We start from the raw sequence: 27129 nt of genomic DNA, 5'->3' as shown, positions 1-27129 counted from the left end.
CTAATCACAGAGTATGAGAGGCTCGCACTTCGGTGGGTGGAATCTACTAGAGGAAATTGATGGAGTCTTTGAGGAGGATTGAACCTTTCGAACAATCTCCCCCAATGAAGTGCATCTCGGCTCTCACACTCCTCAACCTCGTCTCTAAACTTCCCACATTTCCATCCCCGTCCTCACCGCTTTCTTAACTCCCTTCCTCAGCTTCTTCTCTCCCTTCTCCACCTCCGAGTCATTCCCTTCGAATAACTCATTAACCTCCTCCGCGAATCCTTTCCCAACTTCCCACGAAGCTTTCACCGCACCATTCACTCCAACCGCCGCGAACCCACCTCCAACGACTCCAACTCTCGTCCCATTCCTCTTACTTTCGCTCATCAATCGCCTCGAAAAAGCTAGGATCTCGTTCCGACCATTTACGGGTACTTGAGGTATACAATCCCTATGAATACTCGTGAATGCATGTACGGGATCCGGGAATCGCTTATCGGGGAAATGTAGTCGAAGAGTTTCCATCGCTTTCTCGATTAATTCTTCATGATTCGGATTCGAAGTTGTGTTAGGTCGTTCGTTCGGGTTATTCAACCAATACGACCCTCCCAAGATGAGTGAGCACTTGTAGAGATGTTGAGTGGAGGAGGTATCGACGAGAGGCATGACGTCTGAATCGAACAAGACTCCGAGAACTCGATGAGGGTTTTCAGTTTTTGAGACGGTGCGAGGGATGAGGTATCCGAATCCGGGAGGGAAGAGTGGTGGAGAGTCGGGAGTGAGGGGAAAGGAGAGGTTGATGACGCTGACTGTTGTTGAAGGGAATTCGGGGACCGAGAACGAAGGAGGGAGGAGTTGTGGGAGAGTCGTGATTAGGTGAGAAGCTGAGACTTTTCCTTCGCGAGTGTGTATCTACTCACAGAGCGAGATATAAGAACAGTCGCTATGAAGAACGTGCGATTGGACTCACCCGCCATTGACCGTGTTCAGTTTGTTCCAACTCCTCAATTTTCCCTCTCTCTTCTCCTAATCGAAACTCGACCCCTTCCTTCTCCAACCACGTTTTCATCCTAATCGCAATCTCTTGTAATCCACCTTGTACGCCCCAAACACTCGCCCCTTCCATAGCTTTAACCAATTCTCTTCCTTGCTCACCTGATTCCCTCAACCCTTCCTTTATCCGTTCCATCTCGCTCTCTTCTTTCTCTACATTCCCCCTCCACTGACTCTTCACTTTCCATCCTCTCCTCCTCGCAAACCCACCAAACAATCCCGCCAAAACCACACTCCCAAACTCTCTCTCGGCCTCCCAAAGTTGCGGGAACACGGCTCTAACACTCAATTTCCTAGAATCTCCAGCGTAAATCCCATGAATCATAGCACTGATCATTTCCTCTGCGAGGGGTTTCCCGAACCGACGAGTGAAGAAGGAATCGATCGATTCGTCGCCGTGTCCTGAGACGTGGAGTTTTGAACGAGGTCGGAACGGCTCAAGAAGGAGTTGAGGGAGTACTTTACGCATGAGTGAGTTGGGCTGGAAAAGGTTGCGGAAGACGGATGAGAACGAGGAGGGAAGGAGAGTGAGCGAGGGTGGAGTGTAGAGGTAGCGATTTCGAGCCGAAGGAGCAGTTTTAGGGACGGTCAAAAGGTGAGGGGTCAATCCCAGGAAGTGTGCCTACTCCCTCGTGTCAGTATCAGTACGATCCAGGAGCGAGAGAGCCGAGAGAGCAGAGAGAGACGTACCATTTCAATCGTAATCCAACCTTGTAATCCCACCGGTCTAATACTCCTCGGACCCGTCTCAAACACCAACGTCTCATCCTTTACCCCTAACAGACTCTCATGATCCTCTACTCGTTCATTATTGACGAGTCTAACGGCGTGACACCACCCTCCGACTCGAGATTCTTTCTCAAACACGACTACCTTGACTGATCTTCTTGCTTCGGGTGTCAGGTTGCGTAGGAAGTGTACGGCGGATGATAGACCCGAAAGACCACCTCCTAGTATGGCGAGAGTTGGGGGAGAGGGAGGAATTGATGAGGAAAGAAATCGAGAGATGACGAGAGGTTGCGAGGTCGATCGCCGTAGCAGTGTCGTTGTGAGAGGTATCCGCCGTCGTACGAACATGGTCGAGATCGATCGAGGCTGAGAGGGGTGAAGAGAGAGGGAGAAAGCCGAAAATCTCGCTCAACAATCGCTCGAATCTCGTTCTCTTTAACTCGAATGAACTCTCCAGATCGCTCAGACGACTCAAGAAAATCACATGACGAGCAACAGAAGTGATTTCGATGAGATGAAGACAAAACGAGTGACAATGATGAGGCAAGAGTGTAAAATGAGTGTAGCAGCGAATGGATGGGTAGGATAGGTAGTGAGTAGTACTAAAGTAAGCAGAAACAAACCAAGTGAGCAGAAGAGTTGTACAAAGTAATGTCGATGAACTGGCGGAACCCTGAAAAGATGAAAACTGAGAAAAAACTACAAAAACTGATTGAAGTGGAAACGTGAACGGTGTGTAGTGTCTTTGGTGACCTCCTCGTCAGCTCGTCCTGAGTTGTGTCGAGAAAGATCTACCTCGCGAGCGCGGATCGGTTATTGAACTTTCTCCTTCCCCCTCTCTTGCTCCCTCTTCTCCCTCATCTCTCCCTCCTTCTCTTCTCCTCCTCCTCCTCCTCCTCCACCTCTCGTTCCAGCCTTTATCTCATTCTCCGTTCTCTCGAATTCTTCCTCCTCACTGATCGGGGGCATCCACATTTTCGGTCTCAAACTTTCCGGGTTCCCTCTCACGCAAGATCGGATAAAGTTCAAGAATCGATCCCCGTATTCTTTAGGAGGGACCGCAGAGATACAATACTACTCAACGGGAGTCGAGTCAGTGAAGATTCTGAGCGAGAGAGAGCGGAGGAAGGGAGAAAGACGTACTTTGTCGTTCTTGATCCCTTTGAAGAAATGTTCGAGACGTTTGACGCAAGTGTACGGTGTCAAGATATCGATGATACCCTGTCAATTCGATCGAGTTGTACATCAGCCAAGCGTCTCTCAGCACGATGCAACAACGAGCAAACTCACGAGGTAATAAATCACTCCCAACTCTTCGTTCCCTTCCCCCGTCGCTCTCATCCCGCCTTCATCCTGATAGAACAAGAACCTCCTTCTTTCCGTCGACGTATCATGTTCGGGTAGATCTTGACCTGAAGTGATCGATTGAGGATCTGATCTTTGAGCGGCGGCTCGAAGGGCTGAAGCGTCCGCGGATCGATGGATCTGAGTAGGTTTTCGAGTTGGTTTCGGTGCGTCCGGCTAAAAGACGTCATTCACTTCGAGTCAACATCCATACGAGAGAAATGGAGGAAGAGGAGAGAAGAGAGGGACTAACCTGGAAAACGCTCAATTTCCCTTCCCTCAACCTCTCCTCATTTCCCTTATTCGTCAAATGTACTCCAGTCAATAAACTATAATCCATAATCCCCAATTTCTGCATCAATTCAGTATCCCTCCTCAACTGTTCCTCGAACAACACTTTCTTTTCGGGTCCTAGTTCGAGTTGTCGTCGTCGGAGGAGCCAGTTGAGATCTTTTAGGACGGCGTGAGGATTTTGAGCGGCTTTCGATTCGGGGTAGAAACGTCCAACGGAGGAACCCTGCGAAACGAACGAGAGAGGAGTCAGTTCAGGTTTTGCGAGAGAAAGAGAGAGGGAGAGATTGTCGCTCACTTTGAGATCATAAGTTTCGTGAATGTCCCGATGAGGAGGGAACAGATTATTCATGATAACGAAATGAATCTTCCTCCCATGAGGTAATTTAACTCGATGTAATCCATAAAACCTCGATAAAAGCGTATGAGGATTCTTCTTGACATGTTCATGATACTCCTTCAAAATCTTTCTCAAAAACTTGTGCTCACTGTGTCGAATCGTCTTGATGATGAATCGATAATCTCGAGAGAAATAAAAGAACGATCCAGATTTTCCAGGGGAGCCTAGTTCGGAGAGAATGTATTTCGCCGTGAGGGAGATGAGGTAGTCGGATGGATCGAGGAAGAAGTATTCTCGAAGTTCACGGAAGACCCAGGGAGCGTAATCTTTGAACTTGAAATCGTATCGAACTGAGGGGGTTAATTCGTTTCCGACGCTGTAAACGAAACGATCCAGCCCTCTTGTCAGTCAACAAGCCTCGCTTCGAATGGAGCACGTCAAGAGAGGTAAACCAGGCCGCTTACATATCGAAAGAGAACTTGTGTCTCGCAGTATAATCCGCATCCGTCAACGGTCTCGCCGCTTTCGCCTGACACCTCGAGACCTACTCACGCTCGGCTCATCGTCAGTCTTGCTCGGCAATCGAGTTAGAGAAGGAAGAAGAACTCACGCCAATCCTAATCCCGGTCAACATGTTATACATCAAAACATAATTCTCATGATCCGTCCCGATCAAATTCCCGACTAAAGGTACTCCCGCAGCACCAGTACCTCCTTGTCCTTGTCCTTCTTCTTTCTCACCATCTACGAGTTTCTCTTGAGCGTTTAATTGGGATGGATTGAGAGAGATCGTTGGGGCTTGAGAATGAGTTCTTTGTAAACCTCCTCCGGAAGAGGAAGGCGGTCGAGCTTGAGTTTGAGTCGTCGATTGCGAAGAAGAAGGAGGAGGAGCGACAGTCGAAGTAGTCGAGGAATTCAAAGGAGCTTGATCTCGAGATTGGGAAATCGTACTTTCACCCGAAACTGATCTTCTCCCCCCTTTCGACGAATTCTCCCTCTCCCTCTCCCTCTCTCTCTGTTCCCTCAACAGCAACGTCGAGCCACCACTCCCACTCCTGACATGCGGTGTCGAACCTCCTCCTCCTCCTCCTCCACCTAGACTCGAACTTCTCACGCTCGGAGCTTTTCCCAGTCCAACCCCAACAACCGGAGGAGGAGCTAACGACGAACTCGAAGGACCCATCAGACTCGCTCCTGGTGTCGTCGTCGTCATCGGCGGAGCGAGCGGTAATGCTAGAGAAGTAGTCGAAAGCGCTGATCCTCCTCCACCTCCTAGTCCGAGTCCGTTTTGATCGAAAGATTCTCTCCCTAATCCTCCTAACCCTGAGCCGGAACGTGTTCTACCCCCGGATTGACTAGTCATAGACATTTGTCTCTGCTGTCCACCTCCTCCTCCTTGTTGGGTTTGTGTACTATTCCTCCTCAACCCTGCCATAACTCCCCTCGCTCCCATTCCCATTCCCTCTTCCTCTCTTCCTTTCCCCTTCTCCTGATCTCGACTAGTAGCCTCGTTCAGTAATCGTCTCTCGGCAGCTTCCACCGCCATTCGTTTCTCTGCTCGTTGTCTCCGGATCTGTTCGGCTTGTAAAGCGATACTAGATTCAACATCGTCGTGAATACTCGGTTGTCCTCCTCCTTGTCCCATTTGACTCAAACCTCTCGACAAACTTGGTGATTGAGTTGGAGTAGTCGAGACTGAAAGAGGAGGAGGAGGAGGGAACGTCGAGGAATGAGAGGGAAGAGGGAGAAGGAGGGATTGGGAGATCGTCGTTGCTGAGTTCGAGGGAGTTAGTTGAGAAGTCGATAGGGATCTTTGAGGCGCTGAAGAGGAGACAGGAGGTTGAGGAGGCGAAGAAGGGTATTGCGATGAATTGGTTGGTCTGAGGAGGGTCGAAGCGGAAGAACCTCTTCTTGATGGACCCCCATTCGACTGAGCGAACGAAGCGGAAGGAGGATGTAGAGAGGGGGAAGTTGTCGAGGCACGTCGAGTTGGAGGGATGTAATTCGAAGAGTTTTGAGGTTGAGGTTGAGGTTGAGGTTGATGAGCGTGAGACGAGGAGAGATGAGAGAGAGATGGATGAGAAGTTGAAGGTTTGACGATTGAGGCGGTTGGGACTAATCGATTCGAACTTGAACTAGCTGCTGTTGACGTCGATGTCGATGAGTGGGAGGAAACGTAAGGGAGTGGAAGTCGAGGGGAACCATTCAATTTCGGGGAAGTTGATCTCAGAGACGGTGAAGAGGGTCGATTTGACGGTGATGAGGGAATGGGGATCAATCTCGAGTTTGTTGGGACGTAACCTGGTGCGTAAGCGATTGGATATCGATCAATTCCATTTCCATTCCCGTTCGTTCCATTCGGTTGTTGTTGTTGTTCAAGTCTCGGAGGAGAAGTTCCATCGACCGTAAACGAAACCGGTGATTCTGACCGTCTCTGCTCGTCTTCGTCGTTGAAATGTCGAGGAAGTGAGTCGACCGTCGAGTTTGCTCCGGTTCCATCGAGATCACTTTCCGCCGAATAAAAACTCGCCCCTCCATCCCCATCCGCACTCATGTATTCCGTCGTTCTAGAATCTTTCGTCTCAATTCTTTCTAACCTCGTTACGCCATTCCCTCTCCTCAAGGAAGACTCATTCTCCGTTTCCGTTTCAGTTTCCGTTTCATCTCCACTCATTCCATCCTCCTCCTCCTCTCCCGAATCGATTCCTAACGGTCTATCCAATCTCTCCTTGACCCTCCTGTCCTCTTGACTCTCCCCCAAACTCGAACGGTACCTAGTAGAGTCTCGATGGTGGTTTAATCCGAGATTGAGATTGAGATTATCCCTCGCGAAGAATTCCTTGGCGTCTCTCTTAAACTCGTGCAGTTTCGAAACTATATGATCCCTCTCATCATGTGTTACCCTCGTCTTCGACGCTCCGTCGTCCTCCTCCTCCTGCTGGTCGTAGTTGCCGTTGTCGTTAGAAGAGGGGAGGGTCCTCTGCTGCGCATTCTCCTTCTTCGAGTTTGAATGGGACGAAGGTGAGATAGTCATTGTTGAACCTGATCTGACTTCTTCTAATAAGGATCCACCGCCTTGAGGCGCTGAGAGAGGAGTAACCATTTCGAGGACTGATGATTGTTGTTTGATCGAACTGAGGCCGGTCGGGAAATCTTTCACTACTAGTTGACTCTTCCCTCCGGTTGGTCCTGCTGGATGTAGCTGAGAATAGAGTGGGTTCACCCCTGGGGAGACGGTCGAAGAAGCGGTAGTTGAGTCAGAGTTGGAATGGGAAGAGGAAGAAGTTGAACCGGTCGGAGTCAGAGGTGGACTATCGGAGGAGGACTGCATTCGAAAGGGTTATCGTTACTGAGTCGTCGTAGAGCGCATCTGGTAGCGACAGAGAGTGAGAGAGAGTGATGGCGAGAGAGCAGAAGTTCGTCTCGACTCTCGAATCCGATTCGGACTGGCGGGAACCTTTTTCATCCTCCACGAACCGCATACTTTACTGTTGCAGCATGAATTGCACTCGATCAAGTACTCAGTCATTACTATCAGCGGTTCGAAACCTCTCCCTCTCTCGCCCTTTCCCTCTTCCCTCTCGATTTCTTTCAACTTCTCCCTCTCTTCGATCATCAAACGACTCAAGTGACTCTGGTCAAGCGAAATGGGATACCTTTGACCTCGAAACCGTTTTCCGACCCGCAACTTCCCTCGACAAACCCCCTCGTCGCGCACCTCGTTCTCCAACCGGTCGTAATTCTCCCTCCTCTTCCTCTCGTTCCCGTACATCTTCGAGCTCCTCCTCCGCTCCTACACCCCGCCAACGTCGTTCGAAACCTCCTCCTCCGCCTCCTCCCGCGCTGCCGAATCCCTCCGATCCAAATCTCTCTCTCGACTCTCTCACTCCCTCGCAACTCTCCTCCCTCCGATTAGATTTCATTCGTTCCTCCGCACGAGTTCCTACCTCTTCTTCCGAACTCACCACCTATCTCCCCCTCTGGTTGAAGCACCAACATTCTCAACTCACTACGAATCGAATCGCAGAGGAAAGAAAATCGAAGATGAGGGAGAAGAAACGAGAAGGATTAGATAAAGCTTGGGAGTGGGAACGGGTTGAGAGTGAGAAATTGGGACTGGAGAGAACGGAGGAAGAGAGGAGAAAGGACGAGGTTGTGAGGAGGAGGATTGAGAGGAGATTAGAGGAGAAACGGGAGAAAGAGAGAGTGAAAGAAGGGAAGGAATGGGAGAGATTAACTGGGAGCGCCATCTCTTCCTCATCCAACGACAGCGAGGGTGGAGGAGAAGGGAAGGAAGGGAAGGAGTTACCGGAATGGAAGAGACATCAATTAACTCTCCGTTCGAAATTCCCTGGTGGTTGGGCACCTCCAAAACGAATCTCTCGAGAAGCGATGGATCTCTTACGAACTTTACATTCGGTCGATCCTGAAGCGAACTCGGTGACGACGTTGAGTGAGAAATTCAAGATTAGTAAAGAAGCGGTGAGGAGGGTTTTGAAGAGTCGGTTTGAATTGAGTAGAAAGGAGAGGGAGAAGAGGGAAGGGAAGAGGAAGGAGGAGAGAATGAAGCGGATTGAGGAAGGAGGAGATGGAGAAGCGTGGGAGGGTGATAGAGGAAGGGAAAAAATGGAGATGAGGAAATTGAGGGAGAGGAAAGAAAGTACAAGGAACGAAGAGTAGCTCAAGTTTGAGCAATCACGACATGCTTTTCACCCTTCTCTCTGACTGAATGAGAGCATAGGCCAATGAGAGTAAGTTGATCTCGTCGGATAGTGAAGTTTCCCGTCGATTCAGTTTCGTAAAGTCCTTTCTTCTCGGACTACCTTCGCTTGTTATAGCGATAAACAGGACCCTTCTATAAATTCGCATGCCAGTAACTATCCCTATCGTGGAGAGAGGGCGTACCAAGATAGGAACGGAGAACGACGAAAGCTCGGAACACAAAAAAAAAATTGCCACTGTTTCTCGAATCTAACACCCTTCCCTCCTGCCACGCCTTCACCATCCGTCCTTCGAGTGGCGCCTCTGCTCCCCTGTTCCTTTCTACCATCGAGGCTTAGTGTGATACGTTTGATACGACGAACTCGAGTTCCTCCTTTGCGGGATCGCGGGTCCTCCTCCTCCTTGTTGGTTATAGTACGCAGGTGGGGGTCCCGAACCTCGTCCGTTTCCTCGCGTGTCGTAGTATTCGCGGAACTCTCGAGTTCCGGGAGCTGGTCCTGATCTTCCATAACTCGCGGTCGAATTTCGACGTTCCTTCGGCACAGTCGTCCTTCGGAAAGGGATGTGTTCGGGTTCACTCTCCTCCGAAGAACCAGTTTCTGATCCAGCGGAAGGCCCAGAATTCGGATAACTCCACTGAGGCGACGATCGTGTTTGAGCTTGACCAACTTTTTTTCGTGGATGAATCTTTCCGTCCCTATAGAAGCAATCGCTAGGGAATGGGTAATACTTCTTCCTGATTGAGTCGTAGATGAACTGTTCGCCGATGATTGGTTCTCCAGAAGCGACAGGTTTGACGTTTGCCTCCTCTTCCTTTCGACGAGTCGGTCCCGTCTCCGTTTGTCTCGTCCTCCCCTCTTGGGTTCGACGATACTCCTTCTCCCTGGCTCTCTCCTTCTCCCAAGCCCTCTGCTGCTTTCCTTCGAACATCCTACGTTCCTCCTCCTCTCGCGCCCGAAGCCTCTCCTCCTCGTCCCTCTCGATTCGTTCCCTCGACTCAGGCAAGTGGTCCTTCCTCACTTTACGTCTCAACGCCGCTGGTACTCCATCCGGATCAACTCCCGAACGATAGGACCTCCCTTGACTCGGATCTTCACGAGGCGGAACCGGATGATGATACGGGTATCGAGAGGACTGTGTGGTTTCGTACGGGCCCGAAGACGTAGCTGGAGGAGGTGTAGGTGCAGGAGGAGGGATATCTTCACCGTTGGCAGGCCAGTCCATTCTCTCTTCGAGCGAATTCTGAGCGATGAGGAGAAGAGAAGAAGAAGAAACGAACGAACGTTTTTCAGCCTGAGCTTCAGACTCGGCTGAAGTGCACAGATCCCGTCTGCGCCAAAAGGGCTCGTGCACGGACGGTCAGGTCTCGATCGAGCTCACATCGAGAATGCCAACGACGACGAGGTCCTCGAGATTCGAGAAGTAAGATAAGCGTTTCCATTTCCGTTCCCGACTGTGCGTTCTACCAATCCTCATCATCCTCCGGAGCTCCGACTCTCGATCTCCCAATTTGAGGCTCATCGTCTGAATCTTCTTTCTCATCTTGTGCCGACTAGACGACCACCAACGAGAGATAGTCAGAGAGAGCTCGTTCGGACAGACGAAAGAGAGATAGAGAGGGAGAATGGGACAGAAGCGAACCTGGTATAATCGATCCATGTAATCGTTTTCGCGTTGAGAATCGGTTAAACCGTCGTCCTTGATCTACACGACGAGTACACGGGTCAATTCTCAGATTAACGAGAGAGAAAATCAGAGGACCACTAACCTTTGATCGAGTCGAGACGATTTTCTTCGGTGCGGGAGCTTGCGATACTAAGTCGATGAGTTGATGGAGTGATGAGTGACTTGCTCAATGATCTCAGCGCATCTTCGACTTACGTGGTTTCATTCCCTCGGGTCTCAAATCGACAATCTCAAGAGGTGTATTCTTTCCTTCTAACCATTCTTTCGCAGTCATTGAAGGTTTCTCGGTATTCCTCGTTGGGATAAAGATATCATCCTGGAAGAACTCCGTCTACTCCACACTCCACTCATTAGCTCATCGCCCATCTCACGAGACGGGAGAAAGAGAGGGAAGACTCACCTTTGATCTCGGAACAGTAAACGACACTTTCTCTACCGTCCCCTGAGTTAATCTCAACGCCTTGACCACCTCCACCTCCCTCACCTCACTCCTCGTTTTCGGGTAAAACGCGAACCCCGCCTGTAGTGTCGAATGATCGAACGGCGGTAATTTCCCAAATGACGATTTGTCGAAATTGATTTCGAATGCTTTACAACTCCTTTCCCCTCGAGCGTAACAGAGGAGGATCTTCGTATCGAGATCGACGAAAGGTCGTAATAAGGCAGGGGAAACATCGAGGAGTTGTTTTCCTACTGGTGAAACTTTGCCTGAGGTGAGTTTGTAGAGAATGAGTTCGCGAGATGATGAACGAGTGAAACCGGTGGAGACAACGTGAGTGTCTGAAGCCCAGGTGACGATTGAGGGTCGGAGAGATTCGTGTGCTGCGCAGGAGACGAGGGAAACAGGGTTTCGGGGGTCGAGGATGATGAGTTGTTTTTGTTTCGTCGAGAAAGCGATTCGTGTTCCATCGGGGGACCAGGCAGCTGAGTGGATCTATCTTGTGCGATGGGTGTCAGTGTAGATACTGAAAAAGGATAGGACGGCGAACTTACGCCTCCCGCGGGAAGTTCAGCAGAGAGTAACAATTTCGAACTTTGAGTATCCCAGATCCTCGCTTTCGGATGTCCACGATCGTCCGAAACAGTCAACAAGACATTCTTCGCTGCTGGATGATGTCGAATCTCCGTGATCTTCGTCATACCCTCATCTTTATTTCGCGCTCAACAAACTCTCATCAGCTCATCATTCTCTCCTCATGATATACTCGTGGACTCACCTTTCAACACCCCCTCCGTCTCTCCATACTCCTCCTCCACCCCTTCCTCTGGTACTCTAAACATCCTCACTTGATCGTCCTCACAAGCGACGAATACTTTTCGCTGATCAAACGGATCCAATTCGAACCCCGTAATCGTCGATCCACATACCAACGCCGGTAAGTTCACGGGTAACCTTCCTTTCTTCTCGATTGGGTGGAGGGCGAGTCGACCACCGGGTCCGGAGAGGGGGTGGAAGAAGAATGAAGAGTTCGCCTTTCAATCCAGAAGTCGATTCAGCTCGAGGACGAGAAGACGGGAGGAAGGAGGGAAAACGGTAGGTACCTTGAGCAATTCTACGTCGGCACTCATCGTTACGCTGAGGGAATGGACGTCGTAATAATCGGGTTTGAGAGGGGTTTTACCGAGGAGGAAAGAACGGGACCAGCCTGGGTTGAAAGGTTCGTTCGAGGAGGTTGAAGTCAATTGCGGAGTCGAGACTGACTTGTTCGTTGGAGGAGGAGGTGATTCTTTGACGGAAGGAGTCGAAGGTTGAGCCGGAGAAGCAAGAGATTGAGGAGTAGAAACCGGGGATTGAGCGGGAGCAGGTTTCTTTTCATCATCGATCGAAAGCGCCGCCGTCTGTTCTGATGGAGGTTCGACTGATTCTGATCGAGCTTGCGGAGTCGCTAGGCTCTGACTCGAGGGAGACGAAACTTGAGCTTGAGCTTGAAGAGTTGGCTGAGTTTCTTTCTTCGTTTCGCGAACCTCGACCGTCTTCTCCGTCGACGAGGTTTCTTTCTTCGGTGTCGTGATCAAAGGCGCACCATTCGAGGATGTCGCCGTCGTCGTTTGTCTCGTCGCTTTCTTGAACGGAATCAATGGATCGGGTTTATAAGTCTCTACGTTCTTATCTCCCCCTTCCCTCCATTCCTTTGCCGTTTGCGCCGGAACTGCGAGCAGAACAGGAAATCAACCTTCTTCTTCTTCATCACGTTGCGCATTAGACGACTCACCTCTCGTCGAAACCTCCGGATAAAGGTCCGAATGAAAATCGATATATTGTCTCCTCGGCACGTTGACCGGTACAGGCACGACCGCATCCTGAGTGAGTACGACCAGCCGATTGATCTCTGCTTTCATTAGATCGAGGTTTTGAGGCGGTACGAGAGCGGCTCCAGCGATTTGACCGGGAAAGGGAGTTGAACCTGCTCATTCATTCTCTGTTCGTCAGTTCTCCTCTATCCAACGCGCTCGAGAGAGAGAGAGAGTGGAAGTACCCTCAGTGAAGATCGCCGGACCTCCTACCTCAATCCATCTTAAACTCATATCCCCTCTTCCTATCAAATACACAATCCCCCTTTCCCCATCCACGAGAGGAACTAGTACTCCCGTACCCGTATCGACTCTTTTCGTCTTGATTGGAGTTCCTAACATCCTTCCGTCGAAGAGGGAGTATTCTCGATCTCGAGTTCGAGAGAACCCTGTCGTGAGAATTTGTGAGGAGTTTGGGAGGTGAACGTGTCGAGAGGGTTTGAGACCGGAATGAGCGAGGGTTTCCTAGGTTCGTCTCAGCTCTTCTTTCAGAGATCCTGTTTCTCTCAATAGGGAGCTAGGGAGAGGGAGAAAGACGAACAGCGACAATGTTCTTTGAATCGGTTCGAACGTCCCATAATCTCAATTTCCCATCCTTCCCAGTCGAACTCACATACTTTCCATCCCCACTCCACTGAGCACTCCATGTATGAGTTCCTCCGTCAATCTCGTAAACGGGGGAGGTAGAACCAGATTCGAGATCGTAGACTGAGAGAGTTTGTGCGGAGGAAGCGAGGAGAAGGCCCGAGGAGGTTGGGTGGAAAGAGAGAGTGTCGATTGGTTTCGCTGAAGGGGTTGAGAGGGAAAGGAGAGGTGAGGGAGAGAGCGATGAGGCAGGGTCGGAGCAGAAGGAAGCGAGAGGAGGGAGATCGAAGATATTTATCTAACTCGACGCGCCGATTCACACGTCAGCGAAGAACGCGGTGTAGATGGACGAATGAAGTTACCTGTCCGTTGTCGCTCCCAACTGCGAGGAGATCATCGAAAGGAGAAACTTCGAAACTCTGAACCGTTCTCAATCCCGTATTCATCATCGGGACTTTTCCTCCCATCTTCCCATAGTCGTCATATGAATGCAAAACGAGTGAACCTGTTTGATCCTTTATGCCCTTATCAGTTTCGCCATCTTTCCAACTTGGAAGGCTGGTAAACAGATAGGAACCCAGTCGAACGAACCTGATGAACTCCCCTGAGCGATCCAATAATCTTCCGTCGCTTTGATCAAATCACTCGAATCGGAAGGTGCCGAAGTAGATACGGGGATCTCGGACCACCATCCTTCTTTCTGTGAAACTCGAAAAGACTATATTCAGAATCCGTCAGAATTCGAGAATGAGGACGTCTCCGAGGACTCACTTTGGCTGGGGTCGCTAAGGCGTTCTTGTAGGGTGATGTATAGAACCGGGGTGGCATCTTTGCGAGAGTCTTGCGAGATTGAGAGGCTGCGAACGAGAGAGGATTGAGAGCGCGTCAGTTCCGAGTAGCTCATGTCGCGGGGATTGATCCGTCTATTGTGAGCGCTATCCCCGATATCCATTCTCGTAAGCAATCGCCCTGTACTTCGCGGGCGTAGCTGGAGGGGATGCTATCTACCCCACCTTGTCGTATTCCGCTCCCGTCCTCCTCCGTGCAGCCGAGCTGAACCAGAGAGCAACCCTGCAGACGTACCTGTCTATCAGCACTTCCCTCTGCTAAGGTGGGCTTGTCGTGCGGTCGAAGACTCAGCAAAGTTGGCGGCTATTGATGACGAGATCTCTTACGGACTGCGCTTGGTCGTGGGCGGTCGATTCGTTGACTGTGGGTTCGCTGAGGAGTCGGCAAGTACCCTGATCTGGCGGACTGAGCCGAGCGCCGAGGAGGAAGTGATAGTGCAGAGTTGAGGGAAAGAAACCGTTCCGAGATTTCGTCGCACCTTCGTCATTCGCAACAGCTCGCGACAGCGTGCGGGATGCTCCCATCCGAGATCAGCGAGAGAGGAGAAACATATGAAGGGTTGCAGCGGAGGAACTGAAACGTAAAAAGACACAATTTGGGTATAAAATTTCGTAAAAACTTGAATCTCCTTCCGCCCTCTTGCGTCTCAAACAGTCCTAATCGATAAGATGCTCTGTGTCGGCCATCGCAAAGATCCATCAGTGACCCTGACTCGAAAGAGAGAAGGATGAATGGATGCGAAAGACTGACTCTTTTTGAAATAACTCCTCAAGTGAAGGATTTGCCAAACCCCGAGTAAGATCAAACACGAGAATGTCAAATAGAAGAACGAAGCGACTCTTTCGTTCGTCGATTCTACTCACCCGGTCTCTATCCCATCAGTCCCCTTCGCTCGCTCAAACGGAAAACCAAACGAAGGGAGAAAAGGGACTAACCGTTAGTATCTCTCATTCTCGCTTCCCTCCTCTTCAGATAGTTCAATTCCTCGACAATCTCCTTAACAACTCCCTCTAGTTTCCTCATTTCTACCTCCAAGCCGGAAAGGGATTCTTGTTTCGCGATCGCGTTGTAATCGACCGCGTCGGCACCGATATCAACGTCGAGGTCTACCAGTCTCGAATATTTGTGCGCTTGATTCTCGTTCACCGCTACGGAGAGCACGTCACATCCTCATCAGCTCTTTCCTTCCTGCCAGTCCGAGACAGAAACGGGAAAAGTAGTGGAAAATGAGAGAGAGAACTTACAAGGATCCAACACATTTTTGAAACAAACCCCTAAATCCGCATCCGCATGCGTAGTAATCGCCATCCTCGTCTCCCCTTTGAGTCCCCTTTTACTCTGATACGTGTTCCTACTCGAACTTCCATCAACTACTTCCATATCGAGTCTTTGGAGGTTCCCGGCCATCGGGGCAGAGACGGAAATGACGACGAGAGTGTCAGACATGGCGTAGTTCCAGAGACATTTAGGGGTCGGGTTGTGAGAGGCTTGGAGGGAGAACTTGACGGCGGAAACGAAGGGGAGGAGAAGGGTTAGGAGAGTGAGGGAGCGGAGGGAGAGTGAGCTGCTAGACCGTGTGACCATCGTAAGAGCGTTTCCTTGGCTGCTAGTTGAGTGTTAGGGGGGAGCTAAGTCGTGTCGAGTGATGAGAATCAAGGGAGCAGTTCTGTCTGCTGAACGTGTTTGCACCGCGCCTATTGTTCACGTAGCTTGTCTGAGTGCCCTCGAGTGTTGTCTTACTGTCTGTCGAAAGTGTCGATTGATGATGAGGAAGAGAAAGGGTCGAAGCTCTTCGCGCGTCGTCTTGTCGATTTCCGCAACTCCTCACCTCATTCAAACCTGTCACCTAGCTCAGCGAGAGCTCTGACAGCATGGAGAGAACGTAGCGCTGTTCCTGCGCGAAAAGACTCGTTGGAACCGAAGCGAAAGAGCTCAAAAGACGGGAAACGAAACATGAAGTGCTGAGTTCCTGATAATGATGACAACAAACAAGAGAGAACCAGAACACACCAATAGCTACATAGCGAAAGAGAGAGACTATACATGCATTCTCGACAACGGACGATGAACCGAAAAGTTTTCATCTCCTTCGAGATCTTCCGGGATCTCATCCATCTCATCAAATTCGACTGAGCCGTCCTCGTCGTCATTCGTCTTCTTCTTAGTCGATGACGCCGAAGTCGAGCGAGAGGAAGAGGGAGAACGTCTACGTCGAAGAGGAGTCGGAGCTCCCCTCGGATAAAGTTCCTCCTCCTCCCCTTCGAACCTAATCGACCTGATCTTCTTCAACGGCTGATCCACTACCGCTCCCAAATTATTCGTATCTACTTTCCCCTTCGACCTGACAAGAGGTAATTTCCTCGCGTTCTCAATCGCCAATTTCCACAACTTGAGGATCTCTTTCGGTTTCTCCTCCGTCTGGGCGTTGAGGAACTCGATCTGTTCAACTCGATGTTGTCCTCCGACTACCGTTTCGGCGTCGAGTTCGGGGACGGGGAGAGAAGGGACAGAAGATTCGGAAGACATGTCGCGACCGTCTTGGAAGAGAGAACCTCCGGAGGTGTGAGAGAGGGTATCGGAGATATCTTGAGATTCGCCAAAGGGGATAGGGTCGGGGTTCGAAGGAGTGACGCAGGTCATGTTGACTTCTTTGCGGAAACAGGTATCGACGTCGACTGCCGAGAAGAATGCGCAACCCTGTCAAGCGAACGAACGAGAGAGTCAGTCAGCGAATCAAGACTATTGCAGAGTGTGACTCACTTGAGGTAGATCAGGCATTTGTAACCGATAAGCGAAAAGAGATCTCGTCCACAGATTCGCGATTTGTAAAGCCATCGCGGCTCTGTATTTATCCTCCTCATTTACGAGATACCGAATCTCATCATGTACCGAAATGAGATACCTCGCGTCGATTTCGAATCTCTTCGTGAGATATTCCATCGAAACGAGTAAGAGATGAAGGTAATCGACTCCGGAAGATTGAACGACCCAATTAATCCTCGAAGGAAGGTAACCCTCCCCTGCTTTACTCTTCCCTTCCGCCGGTAAATACGCTTTCGTCAATGCCGCCGTGAGTCCACATCCCAAAGCGGGAGTTCTAGGTCGTTCGTTTTGAGCGATTTCTTCAAGTTTGTTGAAAACGAAACTTTCGGTACCTCCATGCCAGAAGTTCCTCTTGAACGCGGCGGATCGATCGACTACTCCTTTCGTCGAGGCGTATAGGTTCTTCGCGAGTTGAGTAGCTTGTTCAGTCGATAGAGTCGGATTCGATTTGATCAATAATTGAACGGCGTGTTTGACTCCCGCTCCATAGATTCGTGAATAGTTGAAAACTTTCGCGTCGTCTCGAGAGATTCCGAGGATGCTGGCGGATTTCGAGTGTAAGTCGGTACCGGCAGATTTCGTTCCTTCCAAAGTCATCCAACCGATCGCAGTCGCACCATGAATCCCAAACTGAGCGTCTCCCATGACCGAACAGATCCACAATTCCTCCGAATCGACATCGGCACCGACGATCGCGTATCCAGGAGGGGCTTGAACCATCGATTTCAATTCGGATCCTACTCGATTCTTCTTCGCGTTTGAAGCGGTCAACCAGGTTCGTTCGACCGCTCGACGAGTGATCGTTCCCATCGGAATGACTTGAGGGAGGATCAATCCTTGAGTCGATTCGGAGGCGTGTTTCGAGAGGAGGTTCGAACGAGTCGGAGGAGGAGTTTTCGCGTTCCCTTCCCATACGACCATCTGATTGAGGATCCTTTCTCGTGCCGACGTCCAATAACTACACGAAGCGTTTAGGGCAAGAGCGGCTTCGGCGGCGGGGAACTCGGAGGTAAGGATTCCATCTTCGAAAGCGGCGACGAAAGGTTTCGATAGAGGACTTCCAACGTTCTTTCCTTCTCCATCTGGATGAGGTAGTTGGACGTACGCTCCCGATTCGTCTTCTCGTAAGTGCATATCGGCGACGTCGGAGAATGAGAGAGGGGAAAGGGTAGGATCGGATTCGAGGGCAGAGTCGAGTTCGGTTCGAGGGATTCGGTAACACCAACCGTGTTGTTTCGAGTGAGCGAGAGGAAACCCTTTCCAACGAAGTCGGAGGAGGAGAGGAGCGGCACGTTTACCGATAGAAACGTCGAGACCGTGTCCTGGAACGTCGAGATCCCAATACCATTTCGGCCAAATGAGATCCGAATACTTGTATGCTCGAGACGAAGACGACGACGAGTTCGATGGAGAAGAGGGAGACAGAAAAGGTTGAACGTCGACATGTTCCCAATCGAGTTGTCGTAAGAAGAAACTTTTCTTCCTTTCCGTTTTGTTCGATCCTTTCGCTTTCTCCGCCAATTCCCTCAGCTTGTCCATCACCTTTTCGTGTACTTCTCCTCCTTCGTCCTTCTTCCTGATCGACATCGCTTCTTCAAGTTCCGGATAAGGACTATCGAATACTCCATCTTTCACTTTCTTGAGATTCAGAGTCGAAACGAGCGTGACGAATTTCGAGCTTCCTTTCTTTGGTGGGATCGTATAGAGAGTGACTTTCGGTTTCCCTTCTGCGATCTCCTTTACGAGTTGATCTTTCATCGAGTCGAGTTCGTCAAGATTGATCGGGTTTTCTCCGTCGAGGGCGACGAATCGTTTCGAGTTTGATGCTGAAGGAACGGCGAAGAGCCACCCGAGAGAATGGGAATAGACGACAGGATGAGATCGATAAGTCGTTTCGAAAAGGATCGGAGTAAGAGGATGTTGAAGCGAGAGTTTATCGATTTGATTCGTCCATCTCGGTTCTCCTCTCGTCGTGGACTCGACCGCGGTCTCTTCAACCTGAGCTTCCTTCACCGCTTTCTCCAACTGACTCTTACTCCTCCTCTTCGACGGTTCGTCGTCCGGTAACCTCCTCGCTCTCTTCGGAGTCCAATCGAGTTGTTTCAACCAGACATCTTCTTCCCATTCGTACCTTCCTTCATCGTTCGGTTTCGCCTCATCGAATCTCTTCCTCGCTTCCTCCGCCAACTCATTCAACGATTTCTGAACCGCCTCTAATCGAGTTTGATAAGTTTCTTCCGCTCGTTCGAGGTATCTCGGCCATTGATAATTGACGGGTAAAATCGGTTGACTCATGAGTACGACCCCTGCGAACGTTGCCGGATGAGGACAACTCTCCAAGAACTTCGGAAGTAAAGCTCTATAGACATCGAGAGTGGTTTGAACGTCCCTCGCGCAATAATCGATCAATTCGGCGAAATTTTGTCGAACGTCGAGGAGAGTAGTCGAAGGATCGATAAAGACTGAACGGAGAGTTTTGTCGGGTTTGTAACCGCAGTGAAGTCGTGCTACTTCCGAGAGAGAGTTGAGGGATGAAACTTCTTTCCAAGTTTTAGGTTTCGGTTTCGTCGTTTTCGTGGTCGAATCGATCGTTTCCTCCTCCTCCTCCTCCTTGTTCTTACGACTACTCTTCTTCTTCGCTTTCATTTTCGCCTCGAGTGGACTCGTTTCCTCCTCCTCCTCCTCGATCCCTTTCAGGGCTTCCTCAGCGTCCAAACTTTTCCGATACTTGATCCAACTCGGTCTCTGAGGATTCGTCAATCCACTAACTGCGACGTGTAACGACAACGTATCGATATACCTCGTCCCTGGTCTCCTCAACTCGTATTCATCCTTGACTCTCGCTCGATCGTATAAAACGTTATGACCGATCAATAATCTCGGAATCGTCGAATCCTCCTCGAACAGTGTTGATCCCGTCTTTACTGTCGAGTTCTCCGTCTTCGTCGGACCAAAGGGAATCAAATGATTCGGTTCGTCATCTTCCCCAGTCAACCAAGGACTAACCCATCCATACCACCCTGTCCTCCCAACTGCCACCGCCATAACTGGCCAAACTCCTCCTCTAAACGGTAACGTTTCTACATCGAACACCATCGTCTTATCCTCCTCCTGTGGTGGATAATCAACCGGTTCCCAACTCCCATCCGAGTGATAATGACTCCATCCACTACTTAATTCCCATCGATCGATTTCAGGTCTCGGTGGAATCTTCTCCTCGAGGAAAGAGCGAGCGAGGGAGAGGTAAGGTTCTGCGACGTTAGAACCGATCGAATGGAAATGATGGGAAATCGTAGGACCTTGCAGACGAGGCAGTTTGAAATCGATTGCTGGTTCGAGTTTCTTCAAAGGTTTCGAGGGACATTCGGAGGTGGGAAGGAGTCCGTGGGATTGAAGATGAGAACGAGAGATTTCGATCGCTTGAGGAGTTGGAGGAAGGGGAGCGAATGGGGAAGAAGGAGGAGGGAAGAGTTGAGATCGAAGGTTGGGGGAAATTAGAGGGACTTGAACTTCGTTCAACGGGGCTACGATCTCATGTGCGAGAGTCAGTATGCGTCTGTTCTGGTGTCAGAAGGACTCAAACGACGCACGAGGAGCAGGTTCAGAGCGAGAGTTGGATATCCGATTCGAAGAGGAGAATGACCTCGTAGATCCTGCTTGACGACCCTGCTATATCAGCTTAGCAGCTCGTAAAGTATCCTCTGCGGAGCTCACCTTGTCTACTAGGTCTCTGTAACGCTGTTGTTCCCCTGAGAGTTTCAACCAGTTTCCGTCTTTCCCCATCTCTCCTATTCGTTCCAGTACCGCGCCGAGACTGTACCGAGCTATATATCCTAATTCCTACCACTGTCCGTAGCTGCACACTCGTCGAAAGTGTCGAGGAGGCAAGTCGCTGTTGATGAAGAAGTGGAGAATCGGTTGTCGAGGTAGTCCGTTGTGTGAGGTCGAGTTTCCGCCGTTTGAGAGCTCGATAGAGTAGCATCTTTTGGCCTCTCTCCTCAAAGCCGGGAGAAGAGGTAGTTCGGATGAGGTCAAAGCAAAAACTTCCACTTCGGAGCGAATGTCAGTTTCGCGATCTTGTGAACGATGTATTGCAGCGCTCTCTTTGTGCTCCAGTGATAGAATCTGTAAAGACGGACGTTGTGGCGAGAAAGAAGAAGAAGACGTCGAGGGACGAAGCCAGACGAGCTTGGGAATTTTCTTCAAGTCTTCGCACGGCAGGTTTCTCACGGCTGATCCTCTAACCTGATTCTGACTTCGAGGTTAACGGTTCGTAGCGATGACGACGAGTTACTTGAGAGCTCACAGGCGGAACATGCTGGCACAGAGGAGTGGAAGACGAGCTCAAACCCGTTCGTGAAGAGGTTCGCAACATCCTGCTTCTCCTCTCACGGCCGCTCCTCGTTCCCTCCTGAAGAACTCCCTGAAGAACGCCGTCTCCTCTCAAGTACTGTATCGCACAATCCTTGGTACTGTAGTGCACGTTTGGTCGGTTGTTCGGTCAACAAGTTTCGTTCGAAATCCGTTTAGCCTTGAGCGATTTTCTCCCTCTGACTTCGTTTTCTACTAGGCGGGTCATGTGAGCGTTCTAGAGAGTGAGTATAGCGTGAGGGAATTCAGCTTTGATCATCAGCGCGACTGAGTGAGGTATTAGGACGAGAGTCAAGCAGATGGTTTTCTTTGCGAAGGACAGCTTGAATGTATGCAATTCGAACTCCTGAGCCGACGAGAGAGAGAGCGAGAGGAGTTGAGGGACATTCGAATCTAGTCCGCAGTTCATCAAACTCGAGCGGTGAAGATAGAGAGCGGAGAGAGAAAGCAGAATTGACTCTGCGGTCATTTTGAGAGAATCGATCAAATTTCGAACGAACCGAACGTCTCTCTTCTCCACATCTCACTTTCCTCCTCCTCCTCTCCCAACCACCCTCTACCCACCCTTATCTCGAGCAGTCACTATGGCTCACGCTAGGAATCCGTATTCGGCTCATCCCGATCTCCTCCAAAAAGTCAGTTCCCTGCTCCTCCCTCCCTATCGGCTACCTCGTCTGACCTCGCTCACTCCCGCAACCGTTGTGCTAACCGTGAATGAGTTTCGATTTGTGTAGTACATGGATCTCCCTCAAGGAGACAAGATTCAAGCTGTACGTTCTCGCTGTCTCTCTCTGACTGTTTTGATAACGAATTGTGATTGGTTCTGACTCATATCGCTCTCTCTACTCTTTTCTCCTCCTCGTTCACTGTATATAGGAATACGTACGCTTTACAATTCTATACTTCATATTCCCAACTCCTCTCTAGCCCTTCCAAGAGTCGCACTTCAGGACCTGACAAATGGGTTTCCCTTATCTTTGCTGTTCCCCTTCCTCCGATTCACCCTGTTTCCCAACGACTTCGCCCTCGACTCGAATTACGATACGAATAGGTCTGGATTGATGCTGAAGGAGGACTTCGTTGCAAGACTACCGTGAGTTCACTCTGTCTTGGCACTCGTTTCCCAAATCCTCTCGAACTGCGCCTCCCCCGCGATTCACTCTCTTCCGACTCAAACCGAATACCTCTCCCCTCACTAACACCCTCTCTCTCATTTGTGTGTAGACTCTCCCGAAACCCGTCAAATCCCTCGACGACTTGAAAGAATGGAATTTCGATGGATCCTCGACTGGACAAGCTGAAGGTCGTAACTCTGATGTTTTCCTTCGTCCCGCCGCTTATTTCCCCGATCCTTTCCGTCGTGGAAACAACATTATCGTTCTCGCCGAGACTTGTGAGTTCCCACAACTTTGGATTCGAATCGCTTGAGGAAAGAAGAGAGGAGCTGATTCCGACTTCGTGAACTTGCTGTTTTAGTCGATAACGATGGAACTCCCAACAAGTTCAACCACCGTGCCTCCTGCATCAAGACTATGGAAGCTGTTGCCAAGTCTGACCCCTGGGTGAGTCGACGTCTGAATCAGTTCATTACGAAAGAATGAAAACTGATAGAAATCGTCAACTCAGTTCGGTCTCGAACAAGAATACACCATCTTCGGTACCGACGGACGACCTTACGGATGGCCCGCGGGAGGATTCCCCGGACCTCAAGGTCCTTACTACTGCGGAGTTGGAGCTGGAAAAGTTTTCGCTCGCGACATGATCGAAGCTCATTACCGAGCCTGTTTGTACGCCGGAGTCAACATTTCGGGAATCAACGCCGAAGTCATGCCGTCGCAATGGGAGTTCCAAGTAGGTCCTTGTAAAGGAAAAGATATGGGAGATCATTTGTGGATGGCCAGGTTCTTGTTGATTCGTGTGGCGGAGGAATGGGGTGTAACCGTTTCGTTCCACCCTAAACCTCTTGCTGGTGATTGGAACGGTGCTGGATGCCACACCAAGTCAGTCTCTCCCTCCTCATTTCTCTCTCGACAACGTCGCCGTCTGAGCTCTGAACTCACTTTGTGAACGTGTTTGCAGCTACTCGACCAACGAGACTCGTGCTGAAGGAGGAATGAAGGCGATCGAAGAAATGATCAAGAAGCTCGAGAAGCGTCACATGCAACACATTGAAGTGTACGGTTCCGACAACGATCTTCGACTCACCGGTCGTCACGAAACTGGACACATTGGTTCGTTCTCGGCTGGTGTCGCCGATCGTGGTTCGTCAATTCGAATCCCCAAGAGTGTCGCCGTTGAAGGTAAAGGTTACTTCGAGGACCGAAGGCCCGCTTCAAACATTGATCCTTACCAAGTTTGCGAGTAAGTTCTACCTCGCCTCTTTCTCTCTCTCTTCACGACTCGTAACTGATCTCGTTCGTTGTTTAACAGCATCATGTGCCAATCTACTCTCCTCTCCTAGATTCCCACTCCCTCTTTCCTTTTCTTCTCCCTCTCTAATCTACCTCGACATTTTTCATCCTTCATCATCAACAGACTCTCTCTCTCCCCCTCTCATCTCTCTCTGACAGACACACCATACTCTCTTCGATACTTTCTACTCCCCTCCTCTCTCCTCTCTTTCGCGTCCCTCTTAGCCATTTTTCTGTTTCAATTAAACCCACAACAACTCAAACTCATGTTTCATCACTTTTCAGCTTTGCCCGCTAAACCCCTGCCCATCATCACTCTACGGTCTCGTTCATTTTCTTCTGTTTTTCCTAGTTCTGGCTTTCCTTCTTACATCCTTCGTTTTCACAACCGATTCGATCGTTTTCTCTACTCCTTTTTTTGCCTGCCCTAGTCAATTGTCAATTCGATTTCTCTCATTCCCAGACCGCTCAACTCGTCCTGTCTCTTCGTGTCTCCCCGCTCTCGAAATCTCTCCATTTCTAAGCTCGATCTCTCTTCGCGGCTGTCAGCGAGAGAACCGGGCAGTCTACGAGAGAGCGAGAGTGCGTTTGCAAACGACTGTACGTAGTACGTGGATCAACGATTAAACGACGGAAGAAGTAAAGTAAGATGAGAGGAAAACGAAAAAGAGGGTTTCTAGCTGAAAAGCCCGTGAGACCTGGGATATCTAAGGAACAACGAGAGAGAAGTCATACAAGCGAGAGAAACCGAGGGGAAGATCCAACAAAGAAAAGAGAAAACAATAACGAGAGATTGCGAGCGGGAGATTAGTGAGCTTTCTCGAGTGATTGTTGAGCAACCAATTCGAAGTAAATCCTGAACGACGACGACGAGAAGAGTTAGTTCTGCCCCTAGAACCCATTCTGAAAAGATGCGAGCGAGAATGACTCACCCTCTCTTCCTCAACAATTCCTCATGATTCCCTCTCTCGGCGACTTTCCCATCTGCCAAAACGAAAATCACATCGGCGTTCTGAATCGACGACAACCTATGCGCGATCGCGATCGTCGTTCGGTTCTTCGCTGCTTGGTCCAAAGCAGTTTGAACGACTTTTTCAGATTCGGAATCGAGCGCCGAGGTAGCTTCGTCGAGGAGGAGGATCTTCGGGTCTCGAACGAGAGCTCGGGCGATTGCGATACGTTCTAACGATGGACGAGAGAGAGTCAGTCCCCCCACTCTGATGAGGGAGAAAAGGAAAGATGGCTCACGTTTTTGACCTCCAGATAGTTGAGCTCCTTTTCCACCGACTTGAGTATCGTATCCATCCGGAAGAGACATGACGAAATCGTGAATGTTTGCTTGTTTGCAAGCACGAATAACTTCTTCTTCCGTGACTTGTTCAGCAGGAACATGAGCTCCGAGCGTAATGTTGAATCGAACAGTTCCGGCGTAGAGCGTCGGTTCTTGCGAGACGAGAGAGATCGCACGACGGTAAGATTGAACGTTGAGGGTCGAGATATCGTGTCCATCCACGACGACTCGACCGGTGAGAGGATCGTAAAATCGTTCGATAAGTTGAATCGTCGTCGATTTACCGGATCCCGAAGGACCGACGATCGCTGCGAATTGACCTGGCTTTACTTCGATATCGAGACCTCGAAGAACGCGAACGTGAGGACGAGTAGGGTAACGGAAGTGAATGTTCTCGAATCGGATGTGACCTTGAGATTGAGCGAGGTCGAATTGTTCGCCAGAGGGATCTTCCGCATCGATTTCGGGTCGAGAGTCGACGAGGGTGACGAAAGTAGAAGCAGCTCCTCGGGCTTTCGACATGTCGGGGACGAATGAGAAGACATTTCCAGCTTGGATCGAACCGAAGACGACCCTGTGAAGTATTCATGATTCAGCTTTTCGTTCATGGTCAGTTGAAGCACGAATGCGACTCACGAGATCATCGCGACGAAGAAATCCCTTTGACTGACTTCTCCATCTGCCAATTGCCTTGCACCGTACCTATCGTCATCAACAAAACGAGAATCAGCTCCGGTCGAGGCCAGGAAAGGGAAAAGGCTCCGAAACGAACCAGAAGATCAAGCCAATGACCCAGAACGACAAACTTTGCGACAAGGCGTAAAGAGCAGAAGACCAAATGGCGACCTTGTTCGAGGTCTTCATCGGCGCATCGAGATAGTCGGCGTACATTCTCGAACAATCTTCTTCCCTCGTGAGCGAAGCAACGGTTCGGATCGCACTAGCAGCCTCGCAAGCTATTCAATCGAGTCGGCGAGGTCGTCAGTAACAGCAAGAAGAGCTCGGGGATGAGAGACGACTTACCCATTTGAGCGGATTGAGCGTGAGATTTCTTGTTCTTCTCATCCTTGACGACAACGACCTTGAGACGAATGATACCGGCCGAGAGGGTGAGCGGGAAGCAGGCGATACCGACAGCGGCAACCTTGGGCGAGTAGACGAGACCGATGATAGCTCCAGCGATGAGAGTGACTGAATCAGACGAGAACGAGTCAGTTTCGAGCTCGTTCCTCCGTCAGCTGCACGCGAGATTAGCTGCTCACAGACACTCTGTACGATGGTTCCTTGAGTGACACCCATGAGACCGTTGATCTTCTGAGCGAGGTCAGCGACGAGAGCGGTCAAATGACCGGTCGAGTTCTCATCTCGGTCGAAGTAAGCGATCTACGACGAGCAGTACCGTGTCAGTCTCACATTGAAGAATACTTGAATGACCTGGAAGACTCACATCTTGACGAAGGATGGCCTTGAAAGTGTTCAGTCGCAGTTTCGCAGCGAGACGTTCGGCAGTCGCTCCGAAGAGGTAGTTCTGAACGACGATGCCGACAGTAGCGACGAGCGCAATCTAGTGACACACGAGAGAAGCAGTCAGACTCTGGGGTTCGAAGTCGAGAAGTGAAGGAAGGAGACTGACGATGAAAGCGTAGAGAGCGTATCGGTCTCCTCCAGAGCGAAGATCGGATCGTCCAGCAGCAGTATAAGTAGGAGTAGCGAAGACGCTGAGAGCACCTCCGAAGACTGTCCAAAGAGAGAAAGTCAGCTCGAGGCAAAGAAAGGACAGCAGGGCAGAGGTGTAACTCACCAATACCGAAGACAGGGTAGACACAACCAGAGAGAATAGCGGCGGCGAAAGCGAAGATGTAGGGGACGATAGTAGGACGACCGTTGAGCTTGAAGAGTCGAACGAGGAGGTAAACGAATCCATGCGGTTTCGGTACATTCGCCTCGAGATCTCGTTGACGTTGTTCAGCGGCTTTCTCCGAGGCTTGAGATCGACCAGTTGCAGCACGGTTCAGATTCTCGAATTGAGGTTTCTCGTTTGCGGCCATTCGTTCGATTTCAGCTCGAGAAGCTTCTCCGGGAGCGGGAACTTTCAGCGAGAGAACCGGGCAGTCTACGAGAGAGCGAGAGTGCGTTTGCAAACGACTGTACGTAGTACGTGGATCAACGATTAAACGACGGAAGAAGTAAAGTAAGATGAGAGGAAAACGAAAAAGAGGGTTTCTAGCTGAAAAGCCCGTGAGACCTGGGATATCTAAGGAACAACGAGAGAGAAGTCATACAAGCGAGAGAAACCGAGGGGAAGATCCAACAAAGAAAAGAGAAAACAATAACGAGAGATTGCGAGCGGGAGA

The 27129-nt window shown here is 50.2% G+C and overlaps 9 protein-coding genes across 9 annotated transcripts; 2 read left to right on the top strand and 7 right to left on the bottom strand.

Moving 5' to 3' along the window:
• Positions 1 to 144: 144 nt before the first annotated feature.
• Positions 145 to 2118, bottom strand: HEM14 (oxygen-dependent protoporphyrinogen oxidase; the record flags this gene model as incomplete). Its single annotated transcript, XM_076633982.1, has 3 exons — positions 145 to 900; positions 959 to 1663; positions 1732 to 2118. 3 exons carry the CDS (start codon positions 2116 to 2118, stop codon positions 145 to 147), a joined length of 1848 nt encoding a protein of 615 aa, XP_076486061.1.
• Positions 2119 to 2583: 465 nt separating this feature from the next.
• On the bottom strand, positions 2584 to 7076 carry MSS4 (1-phosphatidylinositol-4-phosphate 5-kinase; the record flags this gene model as incomplete). Its single annotated transcript, XM_076633981.1, has 7 exons — positions 2584 to 2844; positions 2914 to 2991; positions 3061 to 3291; positions 3368 to 3631; positions 3704 to 4121; positions 4210 to 4289; positions 4356 to 7076. 7 exons carry the CDS (start codon positions 7074 to 7076, stop codon positions 2584 to 2586), a joined length of 4053 nt encoding a protein of 1350 aa, XP_076486060.1.
• A 167-nt stretch (positions 7077 to 7243) lies between these two features.
• Positions 7244 to 8425, top strand: RRG9 (mitochondrial ribosome assembly protein RRG9; the record flags this gene model as incomplete). The annotated part of the gene is made up of 1 exon (XM_076633980.1): positions 7244 to 8425. One exon carries the CDS (start codon positions 7244 to 7246, stop codon positions 8423 to 8425), a length of 1182 nt encoding a protein of 393 aa, XP_076486059.1.
• A 363-nt stretch (positions 8426 to 8788) lies between these two features.
• On the bottom strand, positions 8789 to 9691 carry JCM6883_001961 (uncharacterized protein; the record flags this gene model as incomplete). The annotated part of the gene is made up of 1 exon (XM_076633979.1): positions 8789 to 9691. One exon carries the CDS (start codon positions 9689 to 9691, stop codon positions 8789 to 8791), a length of 903 nt encoding a protein of 300 aa, XP_076486058.1.
• Positions 9692 to 9929: 238 nt separating this feature from the next.
• Positions 9930 to 13858, bottom strand: JCM6883_001960 (uncharacterized protein; the record flags this gene model as incomplete). The annotated part of the gene is made up of 14 exons (XM_076633978.1): positions 9930 to 10019; positions 10109 to 10171; positions 10236 to 10282; positions 10349 to 10484; positions 10554 to 11087; positions 11147 to 11301; positions 11371 to 11626; positions 11696 to 12303; positions 12367 to 12558; positions 12631 to 12910; positions 12987 to 13328; positions 13393 to 13535; positions 13622 to 13748; positions 13802 to 13858. The coding sequence occupies 14 exons, from the start codon at positions 13856 to 13858 to the stop codon at positions 9930 to 9932; spliced, it is 3030 nt and encodes a 1009-aa protein (XP_076486057.1).
• A 677-nt stretch (positions 13859 to 14535) lies between these two features.
• On the bottom strand, positions 14536 to 15463 carry ERV25 (Erv25p; the record flags this gene model as incomplete). Its single annotated transcript, XM_076633977.1, has 4 exons — positions 14536 to 14552; positions 14630 to 14734; positions 14815 to 15027; positions 15124 to 15463. 4 exons carry the CDS (start codon positions 15461 to 15463, stop codon positions 14536 to 14538), a joined length of 675 nt encoding a protein of 224 aa, XP_076486056.1.
• Positions 15464 to 15916: 453 nt separating this feature from the next.
• Positions 15917 to 20684, bottom strand: MIP1 (DNA-directed DNA polymerase gamma MIP1; the record flags this gene model as incomplete). The annotated part of the gene is made up of 4 exons (XM_076633976.1): positions 15917 to 16576; positions 16640 to 20226; positions 20293 to 20355; positions 20417 to 20684. The coding sequence occupies 4 exons, from the start codon at positions 20682 to 20684 to the stop codon at positions 15917 to 15919; spliced, it is 4578 nt and encodes a 1525-aa protein (XP_076486055.1).
• Positions 20685 to 21657: 973 nt separating this feature from the next.
• GLN1 (glutamate--ammonia ligase) lies at positions 21658 to 23534 on the top strand (the record flags this gene model as incomplete). Its single annotated transcript, XM_076633975.1, has 8 exons — positions 21658 to 21708; positions 21808 to 21843; positions 22125 to 22166; positions 22298 to 22466; positions 22550 to 22635; positions 22700 to 23073; positions 23153 to 23434; positions 23504 to 23534. 8 exons carry the CDS (start codon positions 21658 to 21660, stop codon positions 23532 to 23534), a joined length of 1071 nt encoding a protein of 356 aa, XP_076486054.1.
• Positions 23535 to 24291: 757 nt separating this feature from the next.
• On the bottom strand, positions 24292 to 26823 carry JCM6883_001956 (ABC transporter ATP-binding protein; the record flags this gene model as incomplete). The annotated part of the gene is made up of 10 exons (XM_076633974.1): positions 24292 to 24340; positions 24417 to 24666; positions 24733 to 25349; positions 25412 to 25477; positions 25548 to 25731; positions 25799 to 25966; positions 26038 to 26158; positions 26223 to 26339; positions 26409 to 26512; positions 26577 to 26823. 10 exons carry the CDS (start codon positions 26821 to 26823, stop codon positions 24292 to 24294), a joined length of 1923 nt encoding a protein of 640 aa, XP_076486053.1.
• Between the last annotated feature and the right edge of the window lie 306 nt (positions 26824 to 27129).

This window comes from Sporobolomyces salmoneus, assembly GCF_050403485.1.
Source record: "Sporobolomyces salmoneus JCM6883 DNA, S_salmoneus_JCM6883_v1_ctg48, whole genome shotgun sequence".
Lineage (NCBI taxonomy): Eukaryota > Fungi > Basidiomycota > Microbotryomycetes > Sporidiobolales > Sporidiobolaceae > Sporobolomyces > Sporobolomyces salmoneus.
Note: the sequence above shows the minus strand (reverse complement) of the source record. Positions and strands in the feature narration are given on the sequence as shown.